This window comes from Arvicanthis niloticus, chromosome 4 (assembly GCF_011762505.2).
Source record: "Arvicanthis niloticus isolate mArvNil1 chromosome 4, mArvNil1.pat.X, whole genome shotgun sequence".
In the NCBI taxonomy this organism is placed as follows: domain Eukaryota; kingdom Metazoa; phylum Chordata; class Mammalia; order Rodentia; family Muridae; genus Arvicanthis; species Arvicanthis niloticus.
In genome coordinates this window covers 74,225,803-74,252,552 of record NC_047661.1, presented here as the reverse complement: position 1 = coordinate 74,252,552, position 26,750 = coordinate 74,225,803, and the positions used below count along the sequence as shown (strand labels likewise).

Sequence of the window (26,750 nt, the reverse complement as noted above, 5' to 3'; positions counted from 1 at the left end):
GGTGGGCGGGGGAGAGGAGGGAGCTCAGAGCTCGGAGGGGCTGGGCTGCAGCCGCGCGTGCAGCTGGGGCAGACCCAGCGCGAGCCCCTGCGGGGTGTGCGAGCCCGGGAGCACGGTTCTGGACCCGGGTGAGTGAGCCTGTAGGGAGCGAGGACACCTGCGATGCGGGTGGGCCCTCAGGAGTATGCTTGAGGGGCGGAGTGCAGGCATCAAATGCCCTCCTCCTGGGTACAGGTGCTGAGTTTAGGAGGAAGGGCGATCAGAGTGCGGTGGCAGAACTAAGATCTGGCCCCTACTTAAAGGTGCCAGAAGCGAGTGGCTGGGAAGGTGCCAGGTGTGAGGCACCTGAGGGTAAGGTTATTCCCAGGGCATGCATGCATTTCAGCGCTACAATCTCTGGAGGTCAGGCGCCAGCCCTTGGGGCAGAATTTCTCTTGGAGACCAGGATGGGGGCGGGGGAGGGTTCATCCTATTGGAGCAAATGGAAATGCCGCCAGAGGTTCAGAGACTGAAGTGGTGATATCAGCATGTGCTGGTTTTGGGGGGTGACCCCCCCCCGACCCCCGTCAGTCCTTACTGGTCTCTGATACTCTCCTTCTGGCTTTGGAAATGCTCTGAAATGTGGGATTATTCTCTGACCCCACATTCTACAGGTCAAAGCAGTTACCAGTAAGACACTAAAGTCAGAATACGAGGGCACCCATCTCTTTCCTAGGTAGGTGTGAGATTATTTAAGGCTGGTTATTTCTTTGCTTTCATGCCAGGGAAAAATTTTCCTTCTTCCTCTAGAAAGAACTGTGTGTATTCTTCAAGAGAGGGGAATGGAGAAGTATAAATTCCTGGACCCACAAAATAGCTGAAAATGTTTGCTTTCTCCGGGATGTGAAATGAGGATTGATACTGGGTTTCACATACCCCATGCTGGCCTTGAACTTGCTGTACAGCTGAGGCTGACCTTGAACTGGTGGGCTGCCTCCAGCTCCCAGGGCTGGGATTACAGGCTTATGTCACCACACCCACCTAGAAATAGTCTTCTTTGTTGAGGCTGATGTAAAATCTTTCCTTCCAGCAATATATATATTTCCTTCTTTTTCTTTAGCTATAGATTGGGGGACACTGGTGAGATATGGAATTGCAGCTAATTTCCTTGACACTTCACAGAATTCTCTTGATTCCTTGAATTTCTAGTAGGGATCCTTGATTCATGATTTTTGATAGACTGGAGTACTAGTGATGCAAAAACATAGGCAGAACTCCCTAGGAATTCTAGGGGAATTACACCTCCACATTCTCAGGCCACATAAGAGGTATATATTGGGCACCAGGCAACTTCTGAGGTGAATTTCCTTGCCTTAGGCAGCAGTGGAAGCAGAGTCAACCTTAGCTTGGCCCCTTTGATGCTCTGTCTGAAGACAGTTGCTGTAATTGGGAAATAATTAGCAACCGCTATGTTTGTAGACAGGCTGCCTACATGTTCCTTTCATGCTGGGTATTTGGGAGTATGGGTCTAGCTCTGGGGCCTGCCCATTCAGAGATTTTCCTGATTCTAAGAGGATTCTGGCTTCCTGTGGTTCCCAGACTGGCTTGCCTGCCCCTCCCCTTGTAGGAGAAGAGGGGGTAGGGCTGCTTCTCTTTGTGCCAGGAAGGTGAGGATCAAGGGCCTGGGAGCAGACGGAGGTAAGTGTAAGACCAGGAATGCCGCTTTGGGAACTTGAGAGGGAGTGGTGGAGGGAGAAAAAGTTCCTCATACACTGGCTTGTCACCAAGTTCTTTGTGCTTCTGTAACTCCTGTCTCCTCCTCCCCACCTTCCGCCACCTCCTCCACAGTATGTAGGCTCCAGAGTATGTTGGCATGTAGCCTGGACAGAGCTTCCACTCTTGGTCTTGTCCATCTGCCTTTGGTGGGGAACCTCTCTGGTCTGCTTTGCAAGGTTCCAGTGTAGCCTTCTGGGCCCTCCCTTCTCTTTGCCTCTCAAACCAGTCCAGCCAGTTTGTAAGGGCCCAGTTCTTCATTGTGTTTTTTTACCCCCACTGGCCACGCAGCTCTAGTTTGGCTCTCAGGTTTCTGCTTTTTCAGTGAATATGGTCTAGAGTCCACTTGGGGAGTTCTGTTTGGGCCTACAAGGAGCCTTCTTATCAAATGATAAGGTCACTGAGCGTTCCGTTCCGTTCTTATTTTGAGCATTTATTTGCTTTCTTGTTACCATTGAGAAGGTTCTAATTGCTGGGTTTTTTTTTTTTTTTTTTTTTTTTTCAGTTTATCCACTTTCTAAATGCTCTGGTTATTCAGTATCAGTGTATTGCCTGGCTGTGTGTCTATCAGCCCTTCCTCCATACACCTGAAACCACCCCACCCCCACCCCACCCACTTCCTGCCAGAAGTCCAGGGACCCTGTCACTCCTTGTTGGAAGCCAGATGCGTGTGGCTGGGCCAGAGGTGATGGAATTGGGGCAGGGCAGGCTAATGAGTAACTCAGGAAGAAGTGGCTGTCTGGGACAGGTGTAGCGTGCCTTCTCCCCGTGTTCAGGCAGAAATGGCAGAGGCAGACAGATGGCACTGAATTAACTTCTGTCCTGGTCTTTTCCCAGGGTACAGTTGGTGAGAAATGCCCTGGGCATGTGCCAGGGAGGGAAAAAGGGTCAGGCATCTGGTGAGAGCCCAGGTCTTGGACTTCATATTGTTGGTTTTGATCATTGTTTACCTGCCTTGGGCTTATGCAAGGCCTTGGAGCTGCCCTGCTCCCTTGGCCCCACCCCACTGTCCTCTGTAACTGAAGGCGGGTAGGTTTCGGGTTTTCCGTGTTGAATCATTTAGAGCTCTATTTTCTGACCCACCCTAAAGATCTCTCAGTACTGGACCCTGACCCAAAGGTCGTGGAACTGATAGTGATTGAGGTTGGAAGAAGAGGGTCTTTGGATCCTAGAGGAGTCATGGTAGTACCCCTGCGTTGTCTGGCTCTCTGGCCCAAGGGGTTGGGCACTTTTGCTGTGCTCCTTGACCTGATCTGGAAGATCTGCAGATATCCTGACAGGGCAGAACTTTATCATGAATAAATCATGTGATTCTTGAGAGCTGGCAGTTTAGGTACACCTGATTGTAAGATCAGGACAGCATAGGGCAGAGAGTCCAGACCAGGAAGACATCTTGTTACTAAGGCACAGAGTATGCTGTGAGTGACGCATCCATGGGCCTATCTTTCTACTGCTGGGAGAGTCTGCCTTGGTTTGGGATACAGTCTTTAAAAAGTATTCATTTGTACACTCCGTGTTCCAGGCAGGGGACAGCTGAGAGTCTTGGTCTTTGTCCTGGAGGAGCTTATTGTCTAGTGAAGGAGACGGAAAACAGTCTCTTAAGTAAATGTATGGAGGTAAACTGAGGTAACCCTGCTGGGAGTATACGTAAATGATGGAAGCTTTGCCAGAAACTACCTGCTTTTCCCAGTGAGACAGGTACCAAGCTGCTTCTTTCTTCTGTTTCCTTTTCTTTCAGATATCTACCAAAGCTTGGGGTGCTGTCCCACATACACTGGGCTTTCTGTTTTCCTCTGGAGCCTTTTCCCCTTCTGCTGTGCAGCTGCATTTCTGCCATGTGGTTGGATGCTGACCTCCACTGCTGAACCTGCATACTTTCTTAAAGGCAAGGCTTTCTCTTTTTCCTCTTCTGGCAACTTCTTTCCATTTCCCGCCTCCTGGCAACTGCCGAGATTGAGTCTGCCCTATTGTTCCTCTCTCAAACTCTAATAAAATTGTATTTAAGCTTTCTTCTGAGTCCCATTTATAAATTCTTGTATTCATGAAACTTAAGAACCCAAAGAGGGAACCTTGATTTCCTCAGCAACAATCCCTAGCTACTTAGTGAGTTCAAGACCAGCCTGGGCTACATAGACTTTGTCTCAAAAAAAAAAAAAAATACATGTCATAAAATTGTTGCATGTGAACATGGAGAAGACAGTCTGTTTATTATTCTCCCCTTGTTATAATTTGTTTTTATTATTTATGTTTTTTGTTTTTGTTTTTGTTTTTGTTTTTTTGCCTGCTGTCTGTATGGGAGTGTTGGATCCCCTGGAACTGGAGTTACAGACAGTTGTAAGCTGCCATGTAGGTGCTGGGAGTTTAACCCCGGTCCTCTGGAAGGGCAGCCAGTGCTTTTTACCACTGAGCCATTGCTCCAGTCCCTATTTCTTATTTTTATTGAGACAAAAATCTCACTATGCAACTGATCTTGCACTCATGGGCATCCTGTTTTAGCCTCACAAGTGCTGGGATTCTATGTACACAATTTCCCAAGTAAGATCCTGACTCTAGTGCAGTGGGTCTCAACCTCTGTAACGCCTCAACCCTTTAATACAGTTCCTCATGATGTAGTGACCCTCCAATCATAAAATTATTTTCACTGCTATTTCATAACTGTAATTTTGCTACTGTTATGAATTTTATATAAATATATGTGATCTCTAATGGTCTTTGTGACCCACGTGAAAGGGTCATTCAACCCCCAAAGCCACTGCTCTCAACCTCTCTCCTCTGCCTTCACAAATGTAAAAATTCTGTGTTAAAAGTTTGTGTAGGCTGTGTCCTGGAGGAGGTGCATTGCTTTCACAGTCTCATGACCCCAAATGTGAATCATTCTCAATAAAGGGATTCTCCCTGCCCATCTCTTTCTCCAGTTGGGAAGGACTAGGATGCTAAGAATGCCCTCAGTGTCTGTTTCTCCCCCAAACCCTTTCTCCCTGGATCAGCCCCTCTTGCCCAACCTCCCTTCAGCTGCCTGGTTTCCTGGCTTCCTAGAGCTTCTACTATCTCTGAGAGGGACCTTGCCAAGTTTTCTTGGCCAGAGCCTCTCAGGGAGGTTGAACTGCGTGCGATTGTTTTTCTGTCTGGCACACCTGAGGCTGGGCTCTGGTAAAAACTAGCACGAGGAGCAGGGAAGCCATATTTGTTGATGTTAATTTGCTTGGAACAAAACCTCCCTCCCAAGTTCCAGGAGCCAGAGCACACCTGGAACACATTCCATTTGCTGACTCTAAGTGTGAACAATGTAGACCAGGAAGTTGGCCTGTACATGGCCTTGACTCTGTCCTGCAGCCTACCTATCCACGAGTCCTTGGACTAACTAGCTCACTCAGATCTCTGTTTAGGGCTGGAGATGAAGCTCTGTCTTCAGGGTGCTTGCCTAGCACACATGAAGCCCTGAGCTCCATCTGCATAAAACCAGGCCCAATGGCTCACCTTTGTAAGACCAGTACTCAAGAAGTGGAAATGCAAGGATCCGAAGGCCAAGGTCATCTTCCGCTGCATAGGTAGTGTGAGGCCGGCTTTGACCACATAAGACTTTGTTCTAAAAAAGAAAGAAAGTCCTATTTAAGTCCTGTCTCTGCCTTCCTTCCTTCTCCTTCCTGTCTCTCTCTCTCTCTCTCTCTCTCTCTCTCTCTCTCTCTCTTTCTTTCTTTCTTTCTTTCTTTCTTTTTTCTTTCCTTCCTCTCTTGGTACTGAGGATTAAATCCCAGATCTCACAAATGCTTTACCACTGAGTCACAACCCAGCCGGAAGTCCTTTCTCAGATAGGTAGTACATTTATATGGTACCAAGTTCAAAAGGGACAAAAAGCAACACAGTTGAGATCCCAGAGAGAAACATTAGATGTCATTGCCTAGCCCTCAATACCCTTACTCTAGAGTCATCGCCGCTGCCAGTTGAAGAATCTTCCCCAGAAATGGGATGCCACATTTTATGATGTATTTACTGTAATAAACTCTGCAGTGGGAGGTTTCCTTTTTCAAGGGAGTGGAAGAATGAGATAGGCAGGTTTTGGGGTCCACCTTTATTTAGTGGACCCCATGGCTTTTGTGTTGTATGTGAGAATCAGAAGATTATCTTCAAAGTCTTAATAAGCCACAATTCTCAGAATTGCATCAAAGGACATGAGTTATTTGGGGGCTGTGGGCCTCAAAGTATGTTATATGTTTTACTTTGATCTCTTTTTCTTCCTATGTATGGGGTCAAACCCAGGGCCTTGTACATACTAGGCAAGCTATCTACTAATGAACTACCTACCTTCTTAGACTTTTCAGAGTGCACTATCTGGATTAAGAGTATCAGCATCACCCAGGAGAAGTTGTTGAGGAATGCAAATTTTTAGGTCTTTCTCAAGACCAAGTCAGAAACTGGGTGTAGACTCCTATACCCCCTGTTTCTCCTGATCAGATAAGATATGAGAACCATTTTCTATGGAGGGAACCGACAGTGCAGCCAGCTTCCCTGAAACTGGGTTTCTACTTTAGGCTCTTGAGCTAAAACTTGTTTTCTTCGTCTTCTAGGAGCCCTCCTACAAGTGGAGCAGGCCCACATGATGGCTGATCCCCGGGGCCCTGTAGACCATGGAGTCCAAATTCGATTTATTACAGAACCAGAGGGTGCTACTGAAATGGGCACCCTTCGTCGTAGTGGGCGGCGCCCTGCTAAGGATGCAAGAGCCAGTACCTATGGGGTCGCTGTGCGCGTGCAGGGCATTGCTGGGCAGCCCTTTGTGGTTCTTAACAGTGGAGAGAAAGGGACTGACTCCTTTGGGGTCCAAATCAAAGGGGGCAACAACCGGGGGTCCCCAGGTACACTGAGCTCTGATTCAGAGCTCCCTGAGAACCCCTACTCTCAAGTCAAGGGATGTCCTGCAGCGTCTCAGGGCAGCACATCTGATGAAGAGCCCAGAGACCACTTGAATGGAAAACTGCTCCGTTCCCAGTCGCAAGCCTCTCTGACAGGGCTTGCTCTTATGAGTCCTAATAATAGGAGCACCAGCTTGCTGGAACTAGCCCCTAAAAAGACTTCCTCAATTAACAGCATTGACACTGCCCCCTTGTCTTCAGTGGACTCGCTCATCAGCAAGTTTGATAGTCAGAAGGGGGCCCAAGTCCGGGGCCGCACTGGCCGCCGCACAAGGACACTTCCCCACGAGCAGCAGCGCAAGCGGAGCCAGAGTCTAGACAGCAGGCTCTCACGGGATACACGTGAGGATCGGGATGTGCCAACCAGCCACTGGACCCGTGGAACAAAATATGACAACCATGTGGACAGTTTAAAGAACCCACCTCAGAAGCAGAACCCTTTCAGCAGCTTTAGCCGCTCCCGTCAGACTCAAGACTGGGTGCTTCAGAGTTTCGAGGAGCCACGGGATCCCTCCATGGTGCAGGTCAGATGTCCTCCCTCCCCATTTCCTACTTCCCTGGCTTTTCATCAGCCCACAGACTCCTTTGCTAACTCTGCCTTTTGTTCTCCATTTTAGCTACTAAATATCCACACACACAATATACTTTCAAGGGTAAACTTCTAAGGAAAGTTGAAATGAACATGGAGAGTTAGCCATTCTTCAGTCATCGGCAACTGCTAATCTGCTAGGTCTGGCAGGTCTGGCACCTTTCGTAATGCAGGCTTGGAGGATCTGGAAAGCTCCTTGGATAGTCTTGGTGGAGACTATGCTTTCCCCCTTTTTACCCAGCAGCATGACTAAGTGGGAGCATCTTTACTTTGAGACAAACATATGTGCATTCTAGAGCTCTGTGCATGTATAAACTCTAGCAATCTGTTGGCGTTACTGACAAATTACTTGGGATGTAGCTCACAGCTGGTTATTGAGAAAAGTCTCATCTGCAGCAATATGCAGATGAGAGATCTAGCCTGCTTTTGGACTTTTTTTTCCTGGGCTGTTCCTCAGGCCTGAAGTGTTGCTCCTCCTTCTGAGAGGCCTTGTCTCTCAGCGGCCACCTCTGTTCCATTCTAGCCACATGTATCATTTTGGCCTAATTTTCCTTCTCTTCCTCTCCTCTTCCTTTCCTTTCTCCTTGTCTTCATTTTTCTCCCCCAGTTCAAATCAACTCCAGACCTTCTCAGAGACCAGCGGGAGGCAGCACCACCAGGCAGTGCGGACCATGTGAAAGCCATCATCTATGGCATCCTAAGGGAGGGGTGAGTGGGGTCCACCAGATGGTGTGGGCATACACTTTCCTCCTGTTCCTTTGGCTTCCTTGTTTTTCCCTTTCCTCTGCTCACCCTTGCTTCTATCTTTCTGTCCTCCAGAAGCGCGGAGAGTGAGGCGTCTGTGAGGAGGAAAGTTAGTTTGGTGTTGGAGCAGATGCAGCCTCTGGGGGTGAGTGGCCTTCTGGGGGTTCGAGCAAGGCTCAGGACTAGGGCCTTGGGGTCTCTGGGGATGGGCATGCAGGCTCACTTCCCACTCCTTGTTTCCCAATACCTCTGGCAGATGGTTTCTCCTGCTTCTACTAAGACCCTGGCAGGGCAGGCTGAGCTTACCCGAAAAATGGAGGAGCTTCAGAAAAAGCTGGATGAAGAGGTGAAGGTGAGGCTGGTTACAGGAGGGATGAAGGACCACAGGGAAGATGCATTTAGCTTGTCCTGAGGATGAATGAAGCTGGCTCTTTTTTTTTTTTTTTTTTTTTTTTTTTTTTTGGTTTTTCGAGACAGGGTTTCTCTGTGTAGCCCTGGCTGTCCTGGAACTCACTCTGTAGACCAGGCTGGCCTAGAACTCAGAAATCCGCCTGCCTCTGCCTCCCAAGTGCTGGGATTAAAGGCGTGCGCCACCACCGCCGGGCTTTTTTTTTTTTTTTTTGAGACAGGGTCTTACTGAGTGAATATCCTGGCTGGGCTTAATTCACAGAGATCTTCCTCACTCTGCTAGGACCAAAGGCGTGTACCACCATGCCTAGCTGGGCTGGCTCTTCTATGTAGTAGGACAAGTACTGTCTGTATTATGTGAGACAAGAAGTCAGTGTCCTCGTCCCAACAAGGACTTTTGAGTTTCTCTGGATCCAAGATAGGTGGAGCACATTACAGATCTAACTACTTCCTTTTCATTTTCCCTAGGAGTCCCTATCTCGGGCTTGCTATTTGCTTATATAAAGCCTGAGAAACTCGCTTTTGTTCTCTGTCTGATGGTGTAGCTCAGTTGATAGAATATTCGCCTTATATGCGTGAAGTTCTGGGCTTAATCCCTAGTACCGAATGCAACCAATTGTGATAGTACTTGCTTGTAAGCCCAGCACTCAGGAAGTAGAGACAGGAAGATCAGGAATTCAAGGTCATCTCTGGCTATTTATCAGGCTTGAAGGCAGACATGAAATCATGTCTCAGAAAAATTACTTATATTCTCCGTGTGTCAAGTCTTTTTCTCATCATAGTTATGATGGCAGTAATAACAGTAGAATTTGTTGAGTATAGTTTTTATGGCAGGTACGGTCCTAGCTGATACATAATCATGTCAGCAGCTGTGCAAAGTGTACTAGGACCTCCTCTGATCAGAAGTCTGAAGATTGTTTCAGCAGTGAGTTGCAGAGATGGAATGAAAAGATACAGCCGTTCTTCCTCTAAAACTTACACTTTTTTATTTTTCCTTTTGTTTTTGGAGTTGGGAAGGCAGGGTCTCAGAAGGACTGGCCCTGAACTCACTATGTTGGTTGAGAATGACCTTGAACTTCTAATCCCCTTGCTTCTACCTCCTACATTTTGGATTATAGATGTCCATGACAATGCCCAGTTTATGTAGTGCTGGGGATGGAACCCAGGGCTTTGTATGTGCTAGGCAAGTACCCCACCATCTCACCATGCCCCCAGCATCTCGCCACACCCCCAGTGCCACACCCTTTATAAATGCTGCTTCCACCACTGACAGTGTTGCCCTGTACACAGTTGGAGTTCAGCTTGTGTTGGTTTGCAGTCCTCTCGTTAAGGAGAAAGCAAAATATAGGTTAATGGTTAAGTGGAATCAACTTAATGGGTTCACACCTTAATTCTAGTAGTTACTGGCTGTGTAACTAATCTTAGTTGAGTTCTTCAAGTATTCAAATCCTATTTCATTAACAGTAAGTAAGGATAATAATATACTCTTTATCTATTTGTTGTAAAATCGATTACTCCAAAAAGTAACATCTTAAAAGAAGCATTTCTCAATGTCTGATGTAGAGAATTTGGGCTTAGTTGAGTAATTTTGACTCATGGCTGTTATTAGGACATTTAGGGAATTTAAGGAGGTTTGACATTGATTGAGTTATTGACAAGGTTTCAACTCTGTAGCCTAAACTGCCAAATTGGCCTGGAATTCAGTGTGTAGTCCAAGCTAGCCTTGAATTCATAGTGGTCTTTCTGTTTCTGCTTCCCAAGGCCAGGATTCCAGGCATGTGCTACCATGCAGTGCTCTACTAGATCTTTCTGCAAGCTTTTCCTATTCTTCATTTCTTTTCCAGAAGCGGCAGAAGCTAGAACCATCCAGGGTTGGGCTAGAGAGGCAGCTGGAGGAGAAGGCTGAAGAGTGCCACCGACTGCAGGAGCTCCTGGAGAGGAGAAAGGGAGAGGCCCAGCAGAGTGCCAAGGAGTGAGTGTGCGGATGGGTCACATGACACATGAGTCACGTGGGGTGGGTTAGCTTCAGGGCTTGGGCCTACAGGTGGGTCCTCCCATGGTTGAAGAAGGCAGAGGGGGAATCTTCAGAAGCTAAAGGAGCCAGGTTGTTTTCTCTTTCCCTATGGTAATGGTGATAGTGTATGATCTGGAGATAGGTTGCCTGAGTGTGCCTGCCTAAGGTTCTTAGTTTGTAAAATGGCCCTAAAAGTAATCAGCTATTATTACAGGATTATTGTGAGGATTTACTCACTGGTTCAGCTGGTGTCCTCTGTCTGTGAGCGATGTTGTTTATGTGACGGTTCTGATGAGGGCTCCTGAGGTCCATCAGTGAACCTTACAGATAGGGCTCTCTACTCCGGATGATAGGGAGATAGGGACCAGCCAGTACAGAAGTGTAGTATGTGAGTGACTGTAACACTTGAGAAGGTCAGGTGAGGAATAAGATAGAGGAGGAGGGCCGGCTTATCCAAGGACAGCAGCTCCAAGTATTAACTGAAGTAGTTGGGTATAAAAGTTCATTTAAGGCCTGGAGTTGGCATGCTGGTAAAAGTGATTACCACAGAACCCGAGGCCCCGGGTTTAGTCCTGGGACACACACGTGGGAGGGATATAACTGACTCCTGCAAGTTGTCCTCTGACTGGCACACAGATTTCTCTCCCATACATATATTCACAGTAAACAAATAAAATAAAGGAAATAAAATAAAGAAAAAAAAAAAGATTTGAATAGGGACATGGTATAGTTCACTGGTGACGTGCTGGCCAGTTTGGCAAGGCCCTTCTATCTCTAGCACTGCAAAACAAAATATGCAAAGAACAGAGACTTAAAGGAAGTTTAAATGAATCAACGTGTGGTAGATGTGTAAGTGTCTAACATAGGATCTAGTAATGCTCTCTGTTGTTAGGCTTCAGAACATGAAGCTGCTGCTAGGCCAGGAAGAAGGACTACGGCACGGGCTGGAGACCCAGGTGAAGGAGCTACAGCTCAAGCTGAAGCATAGCCAGAGTCCTGATTCTGGAAATGAGAGTCTCCTAAAGGTAGGAGAAGACGGTGTAGGGTGTATATTCTCAGTTCCTTCAGCATCCCCAGGCCTACTCATCCACTGTTTGCTGGAAGTATGGAAGCTGGTAGGTTTTTCTCCAGTGCCTTTCTGTGTGCTTTCAGGCAGACTCAGAGGGAGTGTGAGGCTAGAGCCCAGGATGACAATTTTCTTTTATTCTACGGGCAGCTTAGAGGGCAAGAAGCATCTAATACTAGACTAATACAAAGTATGAGTACATTTTCTTTTTGTAGGTGGGGCTTGGCTAACTTGTCCATTCTGGCTTTCAACCTATGATCCTTCTGTCTTGGCCTTCTAATTATCAGGGTTAGATGCATATGCCACCCTGCCAAGCTCTCAATAAATATTTTTTGGCTAAATGAGTGAGTTATTTAATAGACTGAACGAGTCCTGATATGACCGTATCATTTCCACCTTCCTGTTCTTCAGGACTTGTTAGATACCCGGGAGCTTATGGAAGAGCTCTTAGAGGGCAAACAGAGAGTAGAGGAGCAGCTGCGGCTGAGGGAACGGGAGCTGACAGCCCTGAAGGGGGCCCTGAAAGAGGAGGTGGCCTCTCACGACCAGGAGGTGGAACATGTCCGGCTGCAATACCAGCGTGACACGGAGCAGCTTCGCCGGAGCATGCAAGATGCCACCCAGGCATGTGACAGGAACTGGAGCTGGAGGAGGAAGACTCTGCCAGGGAATGGGGCTGTACTTATTAGTTACAAGTAGGCGCCTTCCCTAAAGGACATAAACGAAATGCAGTGAGAAGCCTTGGTTAGGGAACCTACCAGGGCAGAGAGAGGCATGATGGGCCTTAAGTGCCTTAAGGATGTGTGGCCAAACTCCATAGGGAACCGATGGAGGGAGGTTTGTTGCCGATGGCAGAGAGGCAGACTGCAGCTTCTGAGCATTGTACTTCTGCCTTGAAAGTGAGCTTTGCCCTGAGCCTCCTGGTGCACATCTTCCTCATTCCCTAGGACCATGCTGCAGTGGAAGCTGAGAGGCAGAAGATGTCTTCCCTCGTGCGGGAGCTGCAGAAAGAGCTAGAGGAGACCTCTGAGGAGACAGGGCATTGGCAGAGCATGTTCCAGAAAAACAAGGAGGAGCTGAGAGCCGCCAAGCAGGAGTAAGCCTTTTGCAGGGGCATTTAGCCTGACTCTTGTACCCCACTGACACCTTCTCTCACACTTGTTTCCTAAGCTTCTAGTTCTCCTTGAGTCAGTGTTTATGGCCGTGGCCTCCAGAGGGCAGGTTCCCATTGTCCTGTGAATCTCCCCTGTGTGAAGTCTCACCTTGATCTTTTATCCTTTGTTTAAAACCTTGCTGAACTCAGACTGCTGCAGCTTCGGATGGAGAAGGAAGAGATGGAAGAGGAACTGGGGGAGAAGATGGAGGTCTTACAGAGGGACTTAGAGCAGGCTCGAGCCAGTGCAAGAGATACTCACCAGGTGGAAGAACTCAAAAAGGTACTTGGTACTTAGGGTGTGGAGCGGCAGGTTGGGATGCTCTCCTGCCTCACTTGAGACACCTCTGTCTCGCTGTCTCCATGGGCATGGCTTTCAAGCTTCATCCTTGCGTTGGTTTCCCTGCTCTGCTGGGCTGCTCTCCTGGTTGTTTCTAGAGTTTTCTAATGAAAAAAGGCTGTCGGCAGCCAGTTCATGGTATAGGCAAAAGCTGCTGGCTACCTCCTAGGAGACATCTTAGCTGAATACAGGTGGATTTGTAAAACTCCTGGGTCCTTTTTGCAGGCTCAGAACCTTAATTTGGTCAGCACTGCAACAACCTGCTCTTTGAGTGGGAAACTCATTAACTATGTGATAAAACAATTTTTTTTTTTAGAATGCCTGTTTATTAATTTACATTGAGAAATATAATCCCTGGACTGGGATACTGGTCTCTGCTTGGCTAGTTGACCTACTTGCAAAACCAAGCTGTAATCCGGAGGCTATTTGGAAAGCACACAGTCTGGACATGGTGTTCAAGGGGCGCAGTGTGTGATGTGCATCTCCCCGTCTCCCAAGCAACAGTTTTGCTGGCGGGTTGGTGACAAAACACTCCCAAGATTCCTGCTTCGACCTTTTTTTCTAAAAGTCAATCCTTTTTCATCATGCATGGATGATAGTTCATAAAAGTGTTATGAGAAAGTCATAAAAATTAAAATAAACCCAGTTTCATATTCTTGATGTTGTAGTTTATGAAGGATAAAAACACAGCCGATAGGCTGGGTATGGTGGTTGCATGCCTTTTATCTTAGCATGTGGGAGGAAGAGGTCTACATAGTGAGTTCCAGGACAGCCAGGGCTCTATAGAAAGACCTTGTGTCAACCCCTGCTTCCCAGAAAAAATAACTCCTCCAAAAACAAAAACAAAAAACAAAACAACAACAACAAAAAACAACAAAAAAAACCAAAAGATCAAACCAAATGAAATGGAAACAGAGCACAGCTAATTATTTTTGGATGGCATATAACTATGTTGTTGTGAAGTTAAAAATACCTATTAATATATTAGCTGACATGGCCAAGTTGCACAATCCTCCAGATAAGCTCATTTGTCATTATGCCTCAGATAGGTATATTTTATCAAATATTCAAACAACATACAGGTTAGGGAAGCAGACTAACCCAGTCCAACACAGACAAGACAGTGGCTCTGTTTTCTTTTCTTTGTAAGGAATTTTGTTAGTGTCTACATTATAGTCACTGCATATTTTGTGACCCTTCAGTCTTATTGGCTATTTCTAAATTTGAAAAGTGCTAATAACTAAATAGATTAGCTATTTATAGTTAAAAATTATAACTAAAGAGAACCATAATTTATATTTTAACTGCCCTTTAAAAAGAAATTTAAGATGTATTATTATTTATTGTGTCATAATTTGGTGTTTTGGTTTATTTATTTGGGAGCCAGTCTTGTTTTATAAAATTCTATACTATAAAATTCCTCTTTATTTTTAGTTTTTTGAGACAAGGACTCACTAGATAGACCAGGCTGACTTTGAACTCACAGAGATCTGCCCACCTCTGTTTCCTGAATGCTGAGATTAGTGTACTACCACGTTTGGCCTAAATTTTCTCCTTTTAAAGCAGATAGTTGGTGGTTTTTAGAATATTCATTGTATTGTGAAACCATCACCATTCTCTAGTTACAGGATGCTTTAATAAACCCAGAAAGTGCCCCATGTCCATTGGCCATCCTTCCCTATGTGTCCTGGAAACTTTATGTCTCCAGATTTGCATAAGCTGAATATTTTATATAATTATAATTCTATAATATGGCTTTTTATTTCTGGATTTTTTTCATCTGGTATAATCAAGATTCAACTGTGTGATAACAAGAATATTCATCTTTTTGTTTATTTATGTGTTACTGACTTTTTTGAGATAGGGTCTTATGTAGTCCAGGCATGCCTGGAACTTGCTATGTAGCTGAGGATGCCTTGAACACCTCATCCTCCTGCCTCTGCCGTCTGTGTATTGGATTATAGGCATGGTCCATCACACCTGGCTTCAACCAGTTTTATGGATGTATGATGTTCTATTCATCATTGGTATATTTTGTCCATTTTCCAATTTAAGAACATGTGGATTGCTTCTGGGTTTGACACACAGTGACTGATCTTGCTATAAGCTTTTATAAACAAGTTTTTGTGAGAACTGCTACTTTTCTTGATAATTGAATATTGAGACTAGGATTGCCTTGTCACGTGGTTAGTCTGTGTTCAGCTTTTTTGAGTCTGCCCAATTCTTCTTTAAAGCAGCCTTATTATTTGTATTTCTTTCCATCATATGTGAAGTCTTATTTTCCCCACTTTCCAGAACCTCATTATAGTGGAGTCTGCCAGTGTTTTCTTTTCTTTCTAGGAGCTTCGACGAACCCAGGGGGAGCTTAAAGAGCTTCAGACAGAGCGGCAGAGTCAGGAGGTGACTGGGCGACACCGGAACCAGGTGTTAGAGAAGCAGCTGGCAGTGCTGAGGGCAGAGGCTGATCGAAGCCGAGATCTGGAACAGCAGAACCTCCAGCTACAAAAGACCCTGCAGCAACTGCGGCAGGACTGTGAAGAGGCTTCCAAGGCAAGGGGAGTGGGCCCAGGGCTCAGGAGGTGGAGGCTGAGGGGTCAGGAGGGCTGAGAAGCCAGAGGTCCTGCAAAGTTAACCTATGCTGGGTATGTACTGAGGAGCTCTGAAGGCTTGTGTGTGTGGTGAATAGCAGATTTTGGAAGGGTGGCTGCATCTGTGTAGGGGTAAGGTTATCAGGGAGGTTCCTGGCTACGGCCACCCCTCCATGCCTAGCTCCTGTGAGCTTTTAGTTGGTTCTTGGGTAATCCCCTTTCCTGGGTGTAAATGTTTACCCATTTGAGCCCCAAGGTCTGAGCCGATTCTCCCAACTGCCCGCAGGCTAAGATGGCATCAGAGACAGAGGCCATGGTGCTGGGGCAGCGTCGGGCAACAGTGGAAACCACACTTCGGGAGACCCAAGAGGAAAATGACGAATTTCGAAGGCGCATCCTGGGTCTGGAGCAGCAGTTGAAGGAGGCCCGAGGTCTGGCGGAAGGTGGGGAAGCGGTGGAGGCACGGCTTCGGGACAAAGTGCATCGGCTGGAGGTAACACTCCTGTCCATCTTGGGGCGGGGGCTCCCTGCTCTTCTGTCCTCCACCTTTCTCAGTCATGTGCCCTCATGCACTGCAGCCCCTCAGTACTCAGCCATCGGTTTAGAATGCCCCCATGCGCTTTGCTCCCATCTTGGTCAGTTTTGCTGCCAATGTGCACTGCCCTTTTCCCTCCCGGTATCTATTAAGCTTGGGTTTGTTTCCTGCACTAACGTGGTATAAATGTTTCAAACTCTGCGCTGGTATTTTTCTCTCCCACCCTTTGCTTGTTCTGTACTTTGATTTCTGAGCCTGTTTGCAATATCCACTCTTTGTTACTTTTTTTGAGGCAGGATCTCACTATGCAATCCCTCCTAGCCTGGAACTCACTATGTAGACCAGGCTGGCCTTAAACTCACAGAGGTCCATCTGCGCCCGCCTCACAAGTTCTAGGACTAGAGATGTGTGTCACCACACATCTTCCGACCTCCATTACCTTTTCCATCTACCTACCTCCAACGCTTCAGCCTGAGCGTTCCCTTTTCTCAGGCCAACCTTCCTCCTCTGCCACCTCCCAGGTAGAGAAACAGCAGCTGGAAGAGGCTTTGAATGCTGCCCAGGAGGAGGAGGGGAGCCTGGCAGCAGCCAAGCGGGCTCTGGAGGTCCGGCTAGATGAGGCCCAGCGGGGGCTGGCACGCCTCGGGCAGGAACAGCAAGCACTGAACCGGGCTCTAGAGGAAGAGGCGAAGCAGCGGGAAGCTCTCCGAAGGAGCAAGGCAGAGCTGGAGGAGCAGAAGCATTTGCTGAACAGGACTGTGGACCGACTCAACAAAGAGGTGAATGTGGGTAATATGGACCCTTAGGAAGGGGTGTGAGTCCTGCAGAAGCTAACCCTAGAGGTGGGTCAGGATGTGTGACATTACTCTTCTCAGACAGAATTGGGTCAATTTTTTTTTTTTTTTAAGTTTTAAACTTTATTATTATTATTGTCTTGTTTGTTTGTTTTGGTTTGGTTTGGTTTGGGTTATTTTTTTTCCTGAGATAGGGCTTCTCTATATAACCTTGACTGTCCTAGAAGTCATTATATAGACCAGGCTGGCTTTGAATTTACAGAGATCCACCTGCCTCTGCCTTCCATGTGCTGAGATTAAGGAAGGGTGTGTGCCACCATGTTTGGTCCTTATTATAGATCTGTCTATGTGCGGGCTTATATGTGTGCATGTGAGTACAGTACCCAAGGAGGTCAGAAGAGGGCATCAATTTCCTGGAGGTAGAGTTACAGGCAGTTTTGAGCTTCCCGATATGGGTGCTAGAAACTGGACTCAGGCCCTGGAAGAGCAGTATGTACCTTTCCCCCCCATTCATTAGTTTATTTATTCACTTCACATCCTGATGGCAGCCCCATCTCCCCTTCCAGTGCCCCCCTCACACAGCTCCTCCTGTCATCCCTTCCTCTGAGAATGGGGAGGTGGCGAGGTCTTCCTTGGATACCAACCCACCCTGGCACCTCAAGTCACTGCAGGACTAGGCACATCCTTTTCCACTGAGACTAGACAAGGCAGTCTAAGTAGGATCCACAGGCAGAGAAAAAAAGTTAGGGTAAGCCTCACCTCTAGTTGTTGGGGTTCTCACATGAAGACCAAGTTGTACATTTGCTGCATATGTGTGTGGTGGGGAGAAGCTATGTCCAGCCTATGTATGCTCTTTGGTTGGTGGTTCAGTCTCTGAGAGCCCCCAAAGGTCCAAGTTAATTCTGTTGGTCTTCATGTGGAGTCCCCATCCCTTTCGGGTTCCTCAGTCCTTCCCGTAACTCTCCCATAAGAGTCCCCCTTGTGGGCTCCATCTAATATAAGTCTCTGGGTATTTGCATCTGTTTTGGTCAGTTGCTGGGTGGAGCCTCTGAGAGGACAGTTATGCTAGGCTCCTGTGTGCAAACATAACAGAGTATCAGCAATAGTGTCAGAGACTGGTGCTTCCCCATGGGGTGGGTCTCAAGTTGGGTCCATCATTGGTTGGCCATTCCCTTGGTCTCTGCTCCATCTTTGTCCCTGCATTTCTTATAGGCAGGACGAATTTGAGGTGGAAGGTTTTGTGGGTGGGTTGATGTTCTTATCCCTCCACTGGGAGTCCTACCTGGCTACAGGATATAGCTACTTCAGGCTCCATATCCCCTCCTGCTAGGAGTCTCAGCTAGAGTCACCTTCACAGACTTCTAGAGCCTCCCCATCCCAGGTTTCTGGCATGTCCACTCAGTTCCCTCCCTTTATTCACCTCTGATGACTGTTTTATTTCCCTTTCTAAGTGAGATTCAAGCTTCCTTGCTTGGGCCTTCCTTATTATTTAGCTTCTTTGGGCCTGTGGATTGTAGTATGGGTATCCTGTGCTTTATGGCTAATAACCACTTATAACTGAGTACATGCCATGCATGTCCTTTTGGGTCTAGGTAATCTCACTCAGGATGATATTTTTTAGTTCCATCCATTTGCCTGCAAATTTCATGATGACCCTGTTTTTAATAGCTGAATAGTACTTCATTGTGTATATGTACCACGTTTTGTTTAACCATTCTTCAGTTGAGGATATCTGGGTTGTTTCTAGTTTCTGGCTGTTATGAATAAAGCTGTTGTGAACATACAGGGTATATGCTCAGGAGTGGCAGTATGTACTCTCTTGACCACTGAGCCATCTCTCCAGGCCCTTTTCTTTTTAGACAAATCTCAGGTACCTGAAACTAGCCTTTATAGGCACGTGCCACCATGCCCAGCAAGGATTGTGATAGGCTACTTCTGTGGCAGTGATTTTGTCCTATGGTCTTCATCCTTGGAGAATAGTTCTGAGAGTTTGCTTTAGAAGTATAGAAGACCTAAACATAAGAATCTGCTTTAGTAGCTGGGTATGGTGGTACATGCCTTTAATCCCAGACTCAGGAAGGCAGAGGCAGGTGGATCTCTGTGAGTTAGAGGACAGGGCTGGTCTACAGAGTGAGTCCAGAACAGCTAGGGATATTACTCAGAGAGACAACAAAACAATCTGCATAACTAAAGATTTAGATTGCAGGAAGAGCAAGAGAGATAAGGAAATCAAATTGCTTTTCACTAATAAGGTTCTTCCTCCCAATCTTATTAGAAAACAAGGCCAACTACTCTAAATGCCAATTTAGAAAAAAAGATGTATACATTTTATTTTCTCTGACATAGTAATTGAGGGTTTGTCATAGTTCAGTTGGCAGATTTTCTATCTTAGTAGTATATCTTATAACTTGAGTTTGCAGAAATGTGGTCATTGAAGGTTTACTTAGTATCAGCCACTTTATAAGTATTTTAAATAATTAACATAAATCAGTATCAACTCAGCAATGTAGGTGCTGTTATTATCCCATTTTATAGATAGGAAAATGAGACCGGAGATGATAAGTAAGGGCTAAAGCTACAATGTCCAGACATTTGATTATATAACTATTAGCCATACCAGAGATCTAGACCAGGCAAGCTAGAGAGAGAACTGCTTCACAGAGGGGGGGCTCTTGGGAGACTCTTAGAAGCTGGCTCTAGAAAAGGGATAGAACATTTGTTACAGAGGTGCAGTGCTGACAGCAACCCTTTTCTCTGCATTTAGCTGGAGCAGATTGGGGATGATTCCAAGCTAGCCCTGCAGCAGCTCCAGACCCAGATGGAAGATTACAAGGAAAAGGCCCGGAAGGAAGTAGCTGATGCCCAGCGTCAGGCCAAGGACTGGGCCAGTGAGGCTGAAAAGAATTCAGGGGGGCTGAGCCGGCTCCAGGATGAGGTAGGAACCTAGACGACAGGAACCTGTCCGTGGCTTTGAAGGTCTTTGAACCTTTGGCTGGAGTGCTTGGACCCAGACTCATGTGGAACCACAGACAGGGGCATTCATCTCTAGAGCAGCATCTGTCTCTAGAGTAGCATCCATCTCTAGAGCAGCATCCATCTCTAAAGCAGCATCTGTCTCTAGAGCGACATCCATCTTTAGAGTAGTGTTCATCTCTAGAGTAGCATCCATCTCTAGAGCAGCATCTGTCTCTAGAGCAGCACCCATCTCTAGAGCAGTGTTCATCTCTAGAGCAGCACCCATCTCTAGAGCAGTGTTCATCTCTAGAGCAGCACCCATCTCTAGAGCAGCACCCATCTCTAGAGCAGCACCCATCTCTAGAGCAGTGTTCATCTCTAGAGCAGCACCCATCTCTAGAGCAATGGCTTTCAACCTTTGCTGCACATTAGAGTCACCTGAGATGATTTTTAAAAATCTTTTTTTGTTTGTTGTTGTTGTTCTGCTTTTTTGAGACAGGATTTCTCTAACTCTGACTGTCCTGGAATTCAGAGATCTGCATGCCTGTCTCCCGAGTGCTGGGATTAAAGGCATGCACTGCCACTGCTAGGCTGAGATTTTTAAAAATCTTTTTGTGTGTGAGTGTGTGTGTGTTTGTTTTTTGTTTTTTTGTTTTTAATTCAGGGCATGCAGGGAGGGGAGTTAAGAGGGAAGTAGAGGCAGAGAGGGGGAGAGAGTAGAGAAGTAGAGGCTGGCCATGAACATGAGGAGAGAGGGGAAGGGAGAAGCAAGAGGCAAGAGAGCAGGGGATAAGGAGAGCAAGAGAGCAAGAGTGCGAGAGCTTTAAAGATCTTAATGTCTAAACATTATCTCATATCACTTAGATCATAATTTGGGACCTAGAATCAGTAGATATTTTTTGTTTGTTTGTTTGTTTGTTTATTTTGAGGTAGGGTCTTAACTATGGCTGGCTTTGAACTCACGGAGATCTGTTTGATCTCTACTTGCTAAGTGCTGGGAGTTAAGACCTGAAAGGATTGGTAGTTTTAAAAACTCTTTAAATAGGCACAGTTATGCCTGCTCCCTAGTAAAACTCTCATGTGATTCCCATTGGTGTAGACAGTTTTAAGACAATAAAGAAAATAAACTAAAAGTGACTCTTCCGTCAGGTCAGTACTAGGCAAGTGCGCTACCATTAGGCTGTGGTTCCAGCCTGGCTCTCAGGAGTGTCAGTGGTGATGTATTTCTCACCTCGGGCAGAGCACTCCCATCCTCACATTTCAATTAGGCTGAGTTGTTGTATGTTATCTTTGGGTCCAGCTGCAAAGGCTGCGGCAAGCCCTGCAGACATCCCAGGCCGAACGGGACACAGCCAGACTGGACAAAGAGCTGCTGGCCCAGCGACTGCAGGGGCTAGAGCAAGAGGCTGAAAACAAGAAACGCTCCCAGGATGACAAAGCTCGACAGCTGAAGAGCCTAGAGGTAAAGACACCGTGATGGGCTCAGTAGGGACAAAGGGCTCTGACTCTGGTGCAGGTGAGATTTGAGTGGGGAAAGGAGCCAATTTATTCCAAGCATGTCTCTGTACTAGAGAATAAAACTTGAGAAGCCGCAACTGAAGGTTTTGCTAGGTTACAGTGCTTTAGCAACTATGAACTAAATGCAGATACTAAGAAATTTATAGATGTACTGAAAATTTGGATTTTTGTCATCTGTTGCATTTGGACAGTGGTAGCACTGACCTTCTAGACCTGAGTTCTGCATGTCAGTAGTTGGCTAGAACTGAGTGGCTTTCCTCCCTTACAGTGAATGGTATAGTCTTCAATACGCTGTACTTGAAAGTGAGAATAATAGCAACAAGGGTATATTGCACTGTGGGTGTGGCATGTAAGAGTCATCCTCTGCATCACCCTGTGAGGTAGATAGTGTTGTCTCCATTTTACAGATAAGGAAAATTGAGGCACAGATATAAATAACTTTCCAGCGAAGTGGGTCCAGTGCTAGAAAGAGGTAGGTCTGTTTTTCAGGCCTAGGTGGTTGGCTCAAATCTATGCTCTTAGCTTCTGCCCAGTACTGTGTGGCTTGAATTTGCTCCACACTTTGGAAATGCCGCCTGAGCTCTTCCTTCTTGGCCTCTGCTGGGAAACTTGAATTTCACTTTGAGTTTTTCCATTAGGAAAATAGTACTTCAAGAAAGAACAAATTCTAGGGTTTCCTTTCCTGGTCAGCAGAGGGCGCTGACTTCATGGCGGCTTTGAGCAAGCTGGAGCAAGGACCAGAAGGGTTCTGGAATGAGCCATGGAGAAAAGTCTGTGGGGCTGAAGTTTTGATGAGGCTTTAATTTGAGTTTGGCATTCTAGGGTGCAGAATTAGGGACAGAATTGACCTTTTGTTCATCTGCCACAGGAGAAAGTCTCACGGCTGGAAGCAGAGTTAGACGAAGAAAAGAGCACTGTGGAACTGTTAACAGATCGGGTGAACCGTGGCCGGGATCAGGTGACTCCTCCTGGCCCCTCGCCGTGCCTCCTCCTCTCTGTGCCTCCCTAGCTCTCTCAAAGACAACTTAGCTCTCCTGTAATCCATAAACTGGACAGTTCTGGCAAGGCAAGAGTCTACTTCAGGCTCTCGTCTGTTTGGGAAAAGGTAGACAGGTTTCCTTAGGTGGAAGAAAGCCAAGAATTGGAGTCTGGGGAGAGTCCTGGTGGCAGGCTGCTCTAATCCCAGTGAGGACTATTTCAATTCAGGAGTGCAGGTTGTGGAATTTCCAGAGCCTTCTTTCAATAGCCCCTCCCATTTGAATAGCTATAATTTCTTCTTTTAACTTGACACCCAATCACTTTGTGTGATTTGTCATTGTTGTCGTTGTTTTTGAGACATGGTCTCTCTAGGTATGTCTGGCTGGCCTTGGAACATGCTATGTAGAGCAGGCTGGCCTCACACTCACAGAGATCTGATTTGCCTCTGCCTTCAAGTGCTGGGTTTAAGATGTGCACCACCATGCCTACCTCCAAACATCACTTTAATTTATAGTAGTCTACCCCTTGTCTCCCCTCCCATAAAACATCTATCACTATCATAATGCAAAAATGTATTCAGTCCAATTTTCAAAGCCCCTGTTCAGAAGCCCAGAGTTCAAAATCTGTTCTGAGACTCAAAGCAGTCTTTTAATTGTAAGCTCCACGCCCACGTCTAGAATCCAAGGCTCATGGTGACATCATCTGGCTCTAATGGTCTTGGGCGGTCCTTCCCCTCAAGATCTGCTATCTCAAGCACACCTACCCTCCCTCTTCTCTCACCAGCTCCTCTGGCTGTCTCTATCTTTCCACTGCAAATGTCCCACGTTCCCAGTACTGTAGACATCTTAGGGTCTCCAGTGCAACTTGTTTCACTTTCACAGATTTCTGTGCTAGCCTTTCAGGGCCCCTGCAGGAAATCTAACTGATTTTGGGGGATACAATTCATCATAGGGAGGCAGCTTCATGGCAGTGGGAATGGCTTTCTCAAATCTAGTTAGGTCAGGGAATACTGAGAGAGGAATGCTGGATTCTAGGATGAGCGTTCTTAGTTACCTGAGAATCTGGGGGATTTGGGGGTTCAGAGTGTCCTCCAGGGATCTGCTTCTCTTGATTCACTTTGCTGGATTAGCCTTTGTCTTTTCCAAGTCTGATTCCTCCCGCCCATCCCTAATAGATGGATCAATTGAGGACAGAGCTCATGCAGGAGAGATCTGCTCGTCAGGACTTGGAGTGTGACAAAATCTCCTTGGAGAGACAGGTGAAAAGGAGTCGTGGGGATAAAGTCAGGGGACCAGTCAGAGGACCAACTGGAGCGTTAACCATGGAATCTTCCCGTCTCTCTCAGAACAAGGATTTGAAGAGTCGGTTGGCCAGTTCAGAAGGCTTCCAGAAACCCAGTGCTAGCCTCTCTCAGCTTGAGTCCCAGAATCAACTGTTGCAAGAGCGGCTGCAAGCTGAAGAGAGGTGATATGAACCTATCACTCAGCCCTCTCACTTCCCTTTCTTCTGCTGGGCTTTTCTTTTCTGGGTCTTCCTCCATCCTCCACCTCACATGTGGCCAACCTGGCCTCATCTTCAGGGAGTCCCCCTTGGTCCTCTTATAGAGCAAAGCTGTAGATTCTGGGGTATGAATGGCTTCTATTTTCCTGGATCTTCCCCATCTACTGGTGAAGCTCATGACAGAGAAGTCCCTGGAGGCAGTACAGTGCTAAGTAAAGGTTTCCTTAGAAATAGCAACAGCCATAGACTTCCCTTCCCTCTCCCTCATAGAGAGAAGACAGTCCTGCAATCCACCAACCGAAAACTAGAGCGGAGGGTTAAGGAGCTCTCCATCCAGATTGATGATGAACGGCAGCATGTCAATGACCAGAAAGATCAGGTGAGGACATGACACTCAGTGTTCTCTTAGGCTAGAGGAGGCCACCGTCCCCCACAAGTCTTCCACACTTACACTTTGCTTTTGGAAGGACCAAGATTAGTCTGAGAGGTCTAGCTCAAGAGTAGTCATGACCCCTATTGAGTGTGCTGGTTTCTCTAAGTGTTACTGACCTTTGTGTTGTGCTTGTGTGGGGTATATATATGTATGCACATACATGCACAAATGTGCACATATGTACAGAGGCTGGAGAACAACCTTGAGTGTTATTTCTCAGCATATTTTAGCCTTTTTTTTTTTTTTTTTTTTTTTTTTTTTTTTTTTTTTTTTTTTTTGAGGTAAGGTTTCTCATTTGGCCTGGAATTTGGCTGGCTGGCTACTGTGTCCTAAGGAGATTGAACTTAGATCCTATGCTTACATGGCAAGCATTATTGTCTGCACTATCTCCTCAGCTCCCTAACCATTCTCATCAATTCCCTGGGACTGGAGAATTTACACAAGGTTACAGCGGGGAGTTGGGGAGGTGGTAGAGTGTATGGATTATCTCTTGTCAGAGTCATTGCAAGGGAGGTCCCAGCCCTTGGTAGTCAATGCTTTTCTAATGTGCCCACATGGTATCCTGCTTAGCTAACCCTGAGGGTGAAGGCTTTGAAGCGGCAGGTGGATGAAGCGGAAGAGGAAATTGAGCGGCTGGACAGCCTGAGGAAGAAGGCACAGCGGGAACTGGAGGAACAGCATGAAGTCAATGAACAGCTCCAAGCTCGGATCAAATCCTTGGAAAAGGACGCCTGGTATGACATGACATCCCTTCTGCATTCCCTTCTTCACCACACTCTTGGGGAGTAGGGAATGGTTCCTCCCAAGCTGGAGAAATATGTAGTCCCTTATCCTGCCTAGAAGCCAGTATGGTTAATTCTTAGTATCTTAGCTTCTGTCTTTACTTTATCTTCCTAGATCCCTGACTAGTAGGAGACCATGTGAGTAGTGTTAGGTCTTAGAAGAATTACTTCTTTAGTGTGAAAGTCTGATTGTCTCAGTCTGTCCCTTTTCTCTCTAACTTAGGCGAAAAGCTTCCCGGTCAGCTGCTGAGTCAGCCCTCAAACAAGAGGGGCTGAGCTCTGATGAGGAGTTTGACAGTGTCTACGACCCTTCGTCCATTGCATCACTGCTTACTGAGAGCAACCTGCAGACTAGCTCATGTTAGCTCATGCTCTGCTAGGGACCACAAACAGGCTTGTGGTCAAGCCTATCCCAGCCAGCCTGCTCTGCTTTGCTCTGTCCTGCCTGCCTCAGAGTCTTTTTTTTTTTTTTTTTCCCCTACTAGTGACCCAATTCAGACTTAAGACTGGGAAGGGTCAGAGTGATGGTGATAAACATTAGCAATGAGCTGGTGGGTGGACTTGACCTTTGCACTGGAGGAGTGGGTATTTAGTCCTACTGAGTCCTTCCTATAGGACTTCTCCATCATCCCTTACAGTGGAACTAATGGTCAGCATATACACTGACTGGGACTGTGAAGGACAGGAAGGGATGGATATTGCCATGTATGTAATGCTTTATTTCTTTGATATTTAACCATATGGCTCAGGGAAGTACCCAATGTTGTTCTGCTCTCTGGATCCCTGCAACCTTTTCTCCTCCCACTCTGGAGCAGGGAGGGAACATTATGGGTAATGGACATGCAGGCATGGCACTACCCACTTCTCAGATACTTCTTTTTGCACAGTCATAGGTCCTAGCATCTTTTCAGTTGCAATATTTTTGTTTTCCCCAAGTCACTGGGTCCAGGAGATCTTTTGTCTTTCTTTTCCATCCCTGCCTTGCTGCTTTACTCTCAGTGCCTTACCAGTGTGAGAGATGGATGAGGATGCTGTTCTTGCCTTTTATAAACCTGCACATTCATACCTCTCCAAAGACCAGCCTTTCCTCATTGGGGGCCCTCAGCCTGTCCCTATTACCCCAGTGATTGAGCAGCTACAGGCTGCTCTGCCAACCAGCCCCTGGTAGAAGGGCTTTGATAGGCCTTGGTAAGGTGGTGGGGACTGGTTCTGCTCAGGGTTTCCATCTTCCTCACCCTCTGTGACTGAGGATGCTGCCATAAGGTGGTTGTACCTGGGAACCATGGTGACTGTTTATACAGGTTCTAAAGTCAAACATCTAGTCCCTGTGGCCTCTTTGTGGCTTCTCTGAGCAGATGTACCTGGCTTCTGTGGGAACCAACAGATCCTTGCTTTTCTCAGGAAGTGGGCCCTGATTCAGAGCTTTGCCTGGAGTTAGAAGCTGACTCTCAGTAGAGATGGGAAGGGGTAATGGAGAATGTACTCCTCCTTTGAGTTTTGGGGTATGCCAAGCTCTGGTGAGTGAGGGTAATGGGGATGCTTATCTCTTATCTCCAAAGTAAGTTCTGTTCTCATCAATGACTTGTAACTTCATGATTTTCAAAAAGATATTCTACAAATGAGATATTTTCTCCCAATCCAGCCTTGGTTTATTTTAAATTAAATATTAAAAATGGCATACCTATATGAAA

General features: G+C 46.6%; 1 protein-coding gene and 1 long non-coding RNA gene across 7 annotated transcripts in view; one reads left to right on the top strand and one right to left on the bottom strand.

Moving 5' to 3' along the window:
• LOC143442052 (uncharacterized) overlaps positions 1-26,750 on the bottom strand; it is a 30,621-nt gene that overhangs the window by 703 nt on the left and 3,168 nt on the right. The window contains exon 4 of the long non-coding RNA XR_013109944.1: positions 5,230-5,338. This is a non-coding gene — a long non-coding RNA (uncharacterized LOC143442052). The remainder of the gene's footprint in view (positions 1-5,229; positions 5,339-26,750) is intronic.
• Cgn (cingulin) lies at positions 2-26,750 on the top strand. Of its 6 annotated transcripts, XM_076932858.1 has the most exons (22): positions 29-128; positions 3,491-3,637; positions 6,318-7,186; positions 7,859-7,959; positions 8,071-8,140; positions 8,252-8,347; positions 10,248-10,375; positions 11,310-11,442; positions 11,895-12,107; positions 12,431-12,579; positions 12,787-12,919; positions 15,317-15,526; positions 15,851-16,057; positions 16,621-16,878; positions 19,658-19,828; positions 21,149-21,310; positions 22,235-22,324; positions 23,519-23,602; positions 23,690-23,808; positions 24,115-24,223; positions 24,848-25,011; positions 25,283-26,750. In XM_076932858.1, the coding sequence occupies exons 2-22, from the start codon at positions 3,598-3,600 to the stop codon at positions 25,422-25,424; spliced, it is 3,648 nt and encodes a 1,215-aa protein (XP_076788973.1). In that variant the 5' UTR covers positions 29-128; positions 3,491-3,597; the 3' UTR covers positions 25,425-26,750. The 6 variants fall into 6 exon arrangements, with proteins under 6 accessions (XP_034356978.1, XP_076788973.1, XP_076788976.1 ...); XM_034501087.2 differs by lacking the exon at positions 3,491-3,637 and having other exon boundaries at positions 2-128; XM_076932861.1 differs by lacking the exons at positions 29-128; positions 3,491-3,637 and adding an exon at positions 217-351.

Coding starts and splice junctions, on each gene's coding strand:
- Cgn (XM_076932858.1), top strand. CDS start 3,598: ATGCTGACCTCCACTGCTGAACCTGCATACTTTCTTAAAG. Junction 16,058..16,620: donor ACAAAGTGCATCGGCTGGAG/GTAACACTCCTG, acceptor GCCACCTCCCAG/GTAGAGAAACAGCAGCTGGA. Junction 25,012..25,282: donor TCCTTGGAAAAGGACGCCTG/GTATGACATGAC, acceptor TCTCTAACTTAG/GCGAAAAGCTTCCCGGTCAG.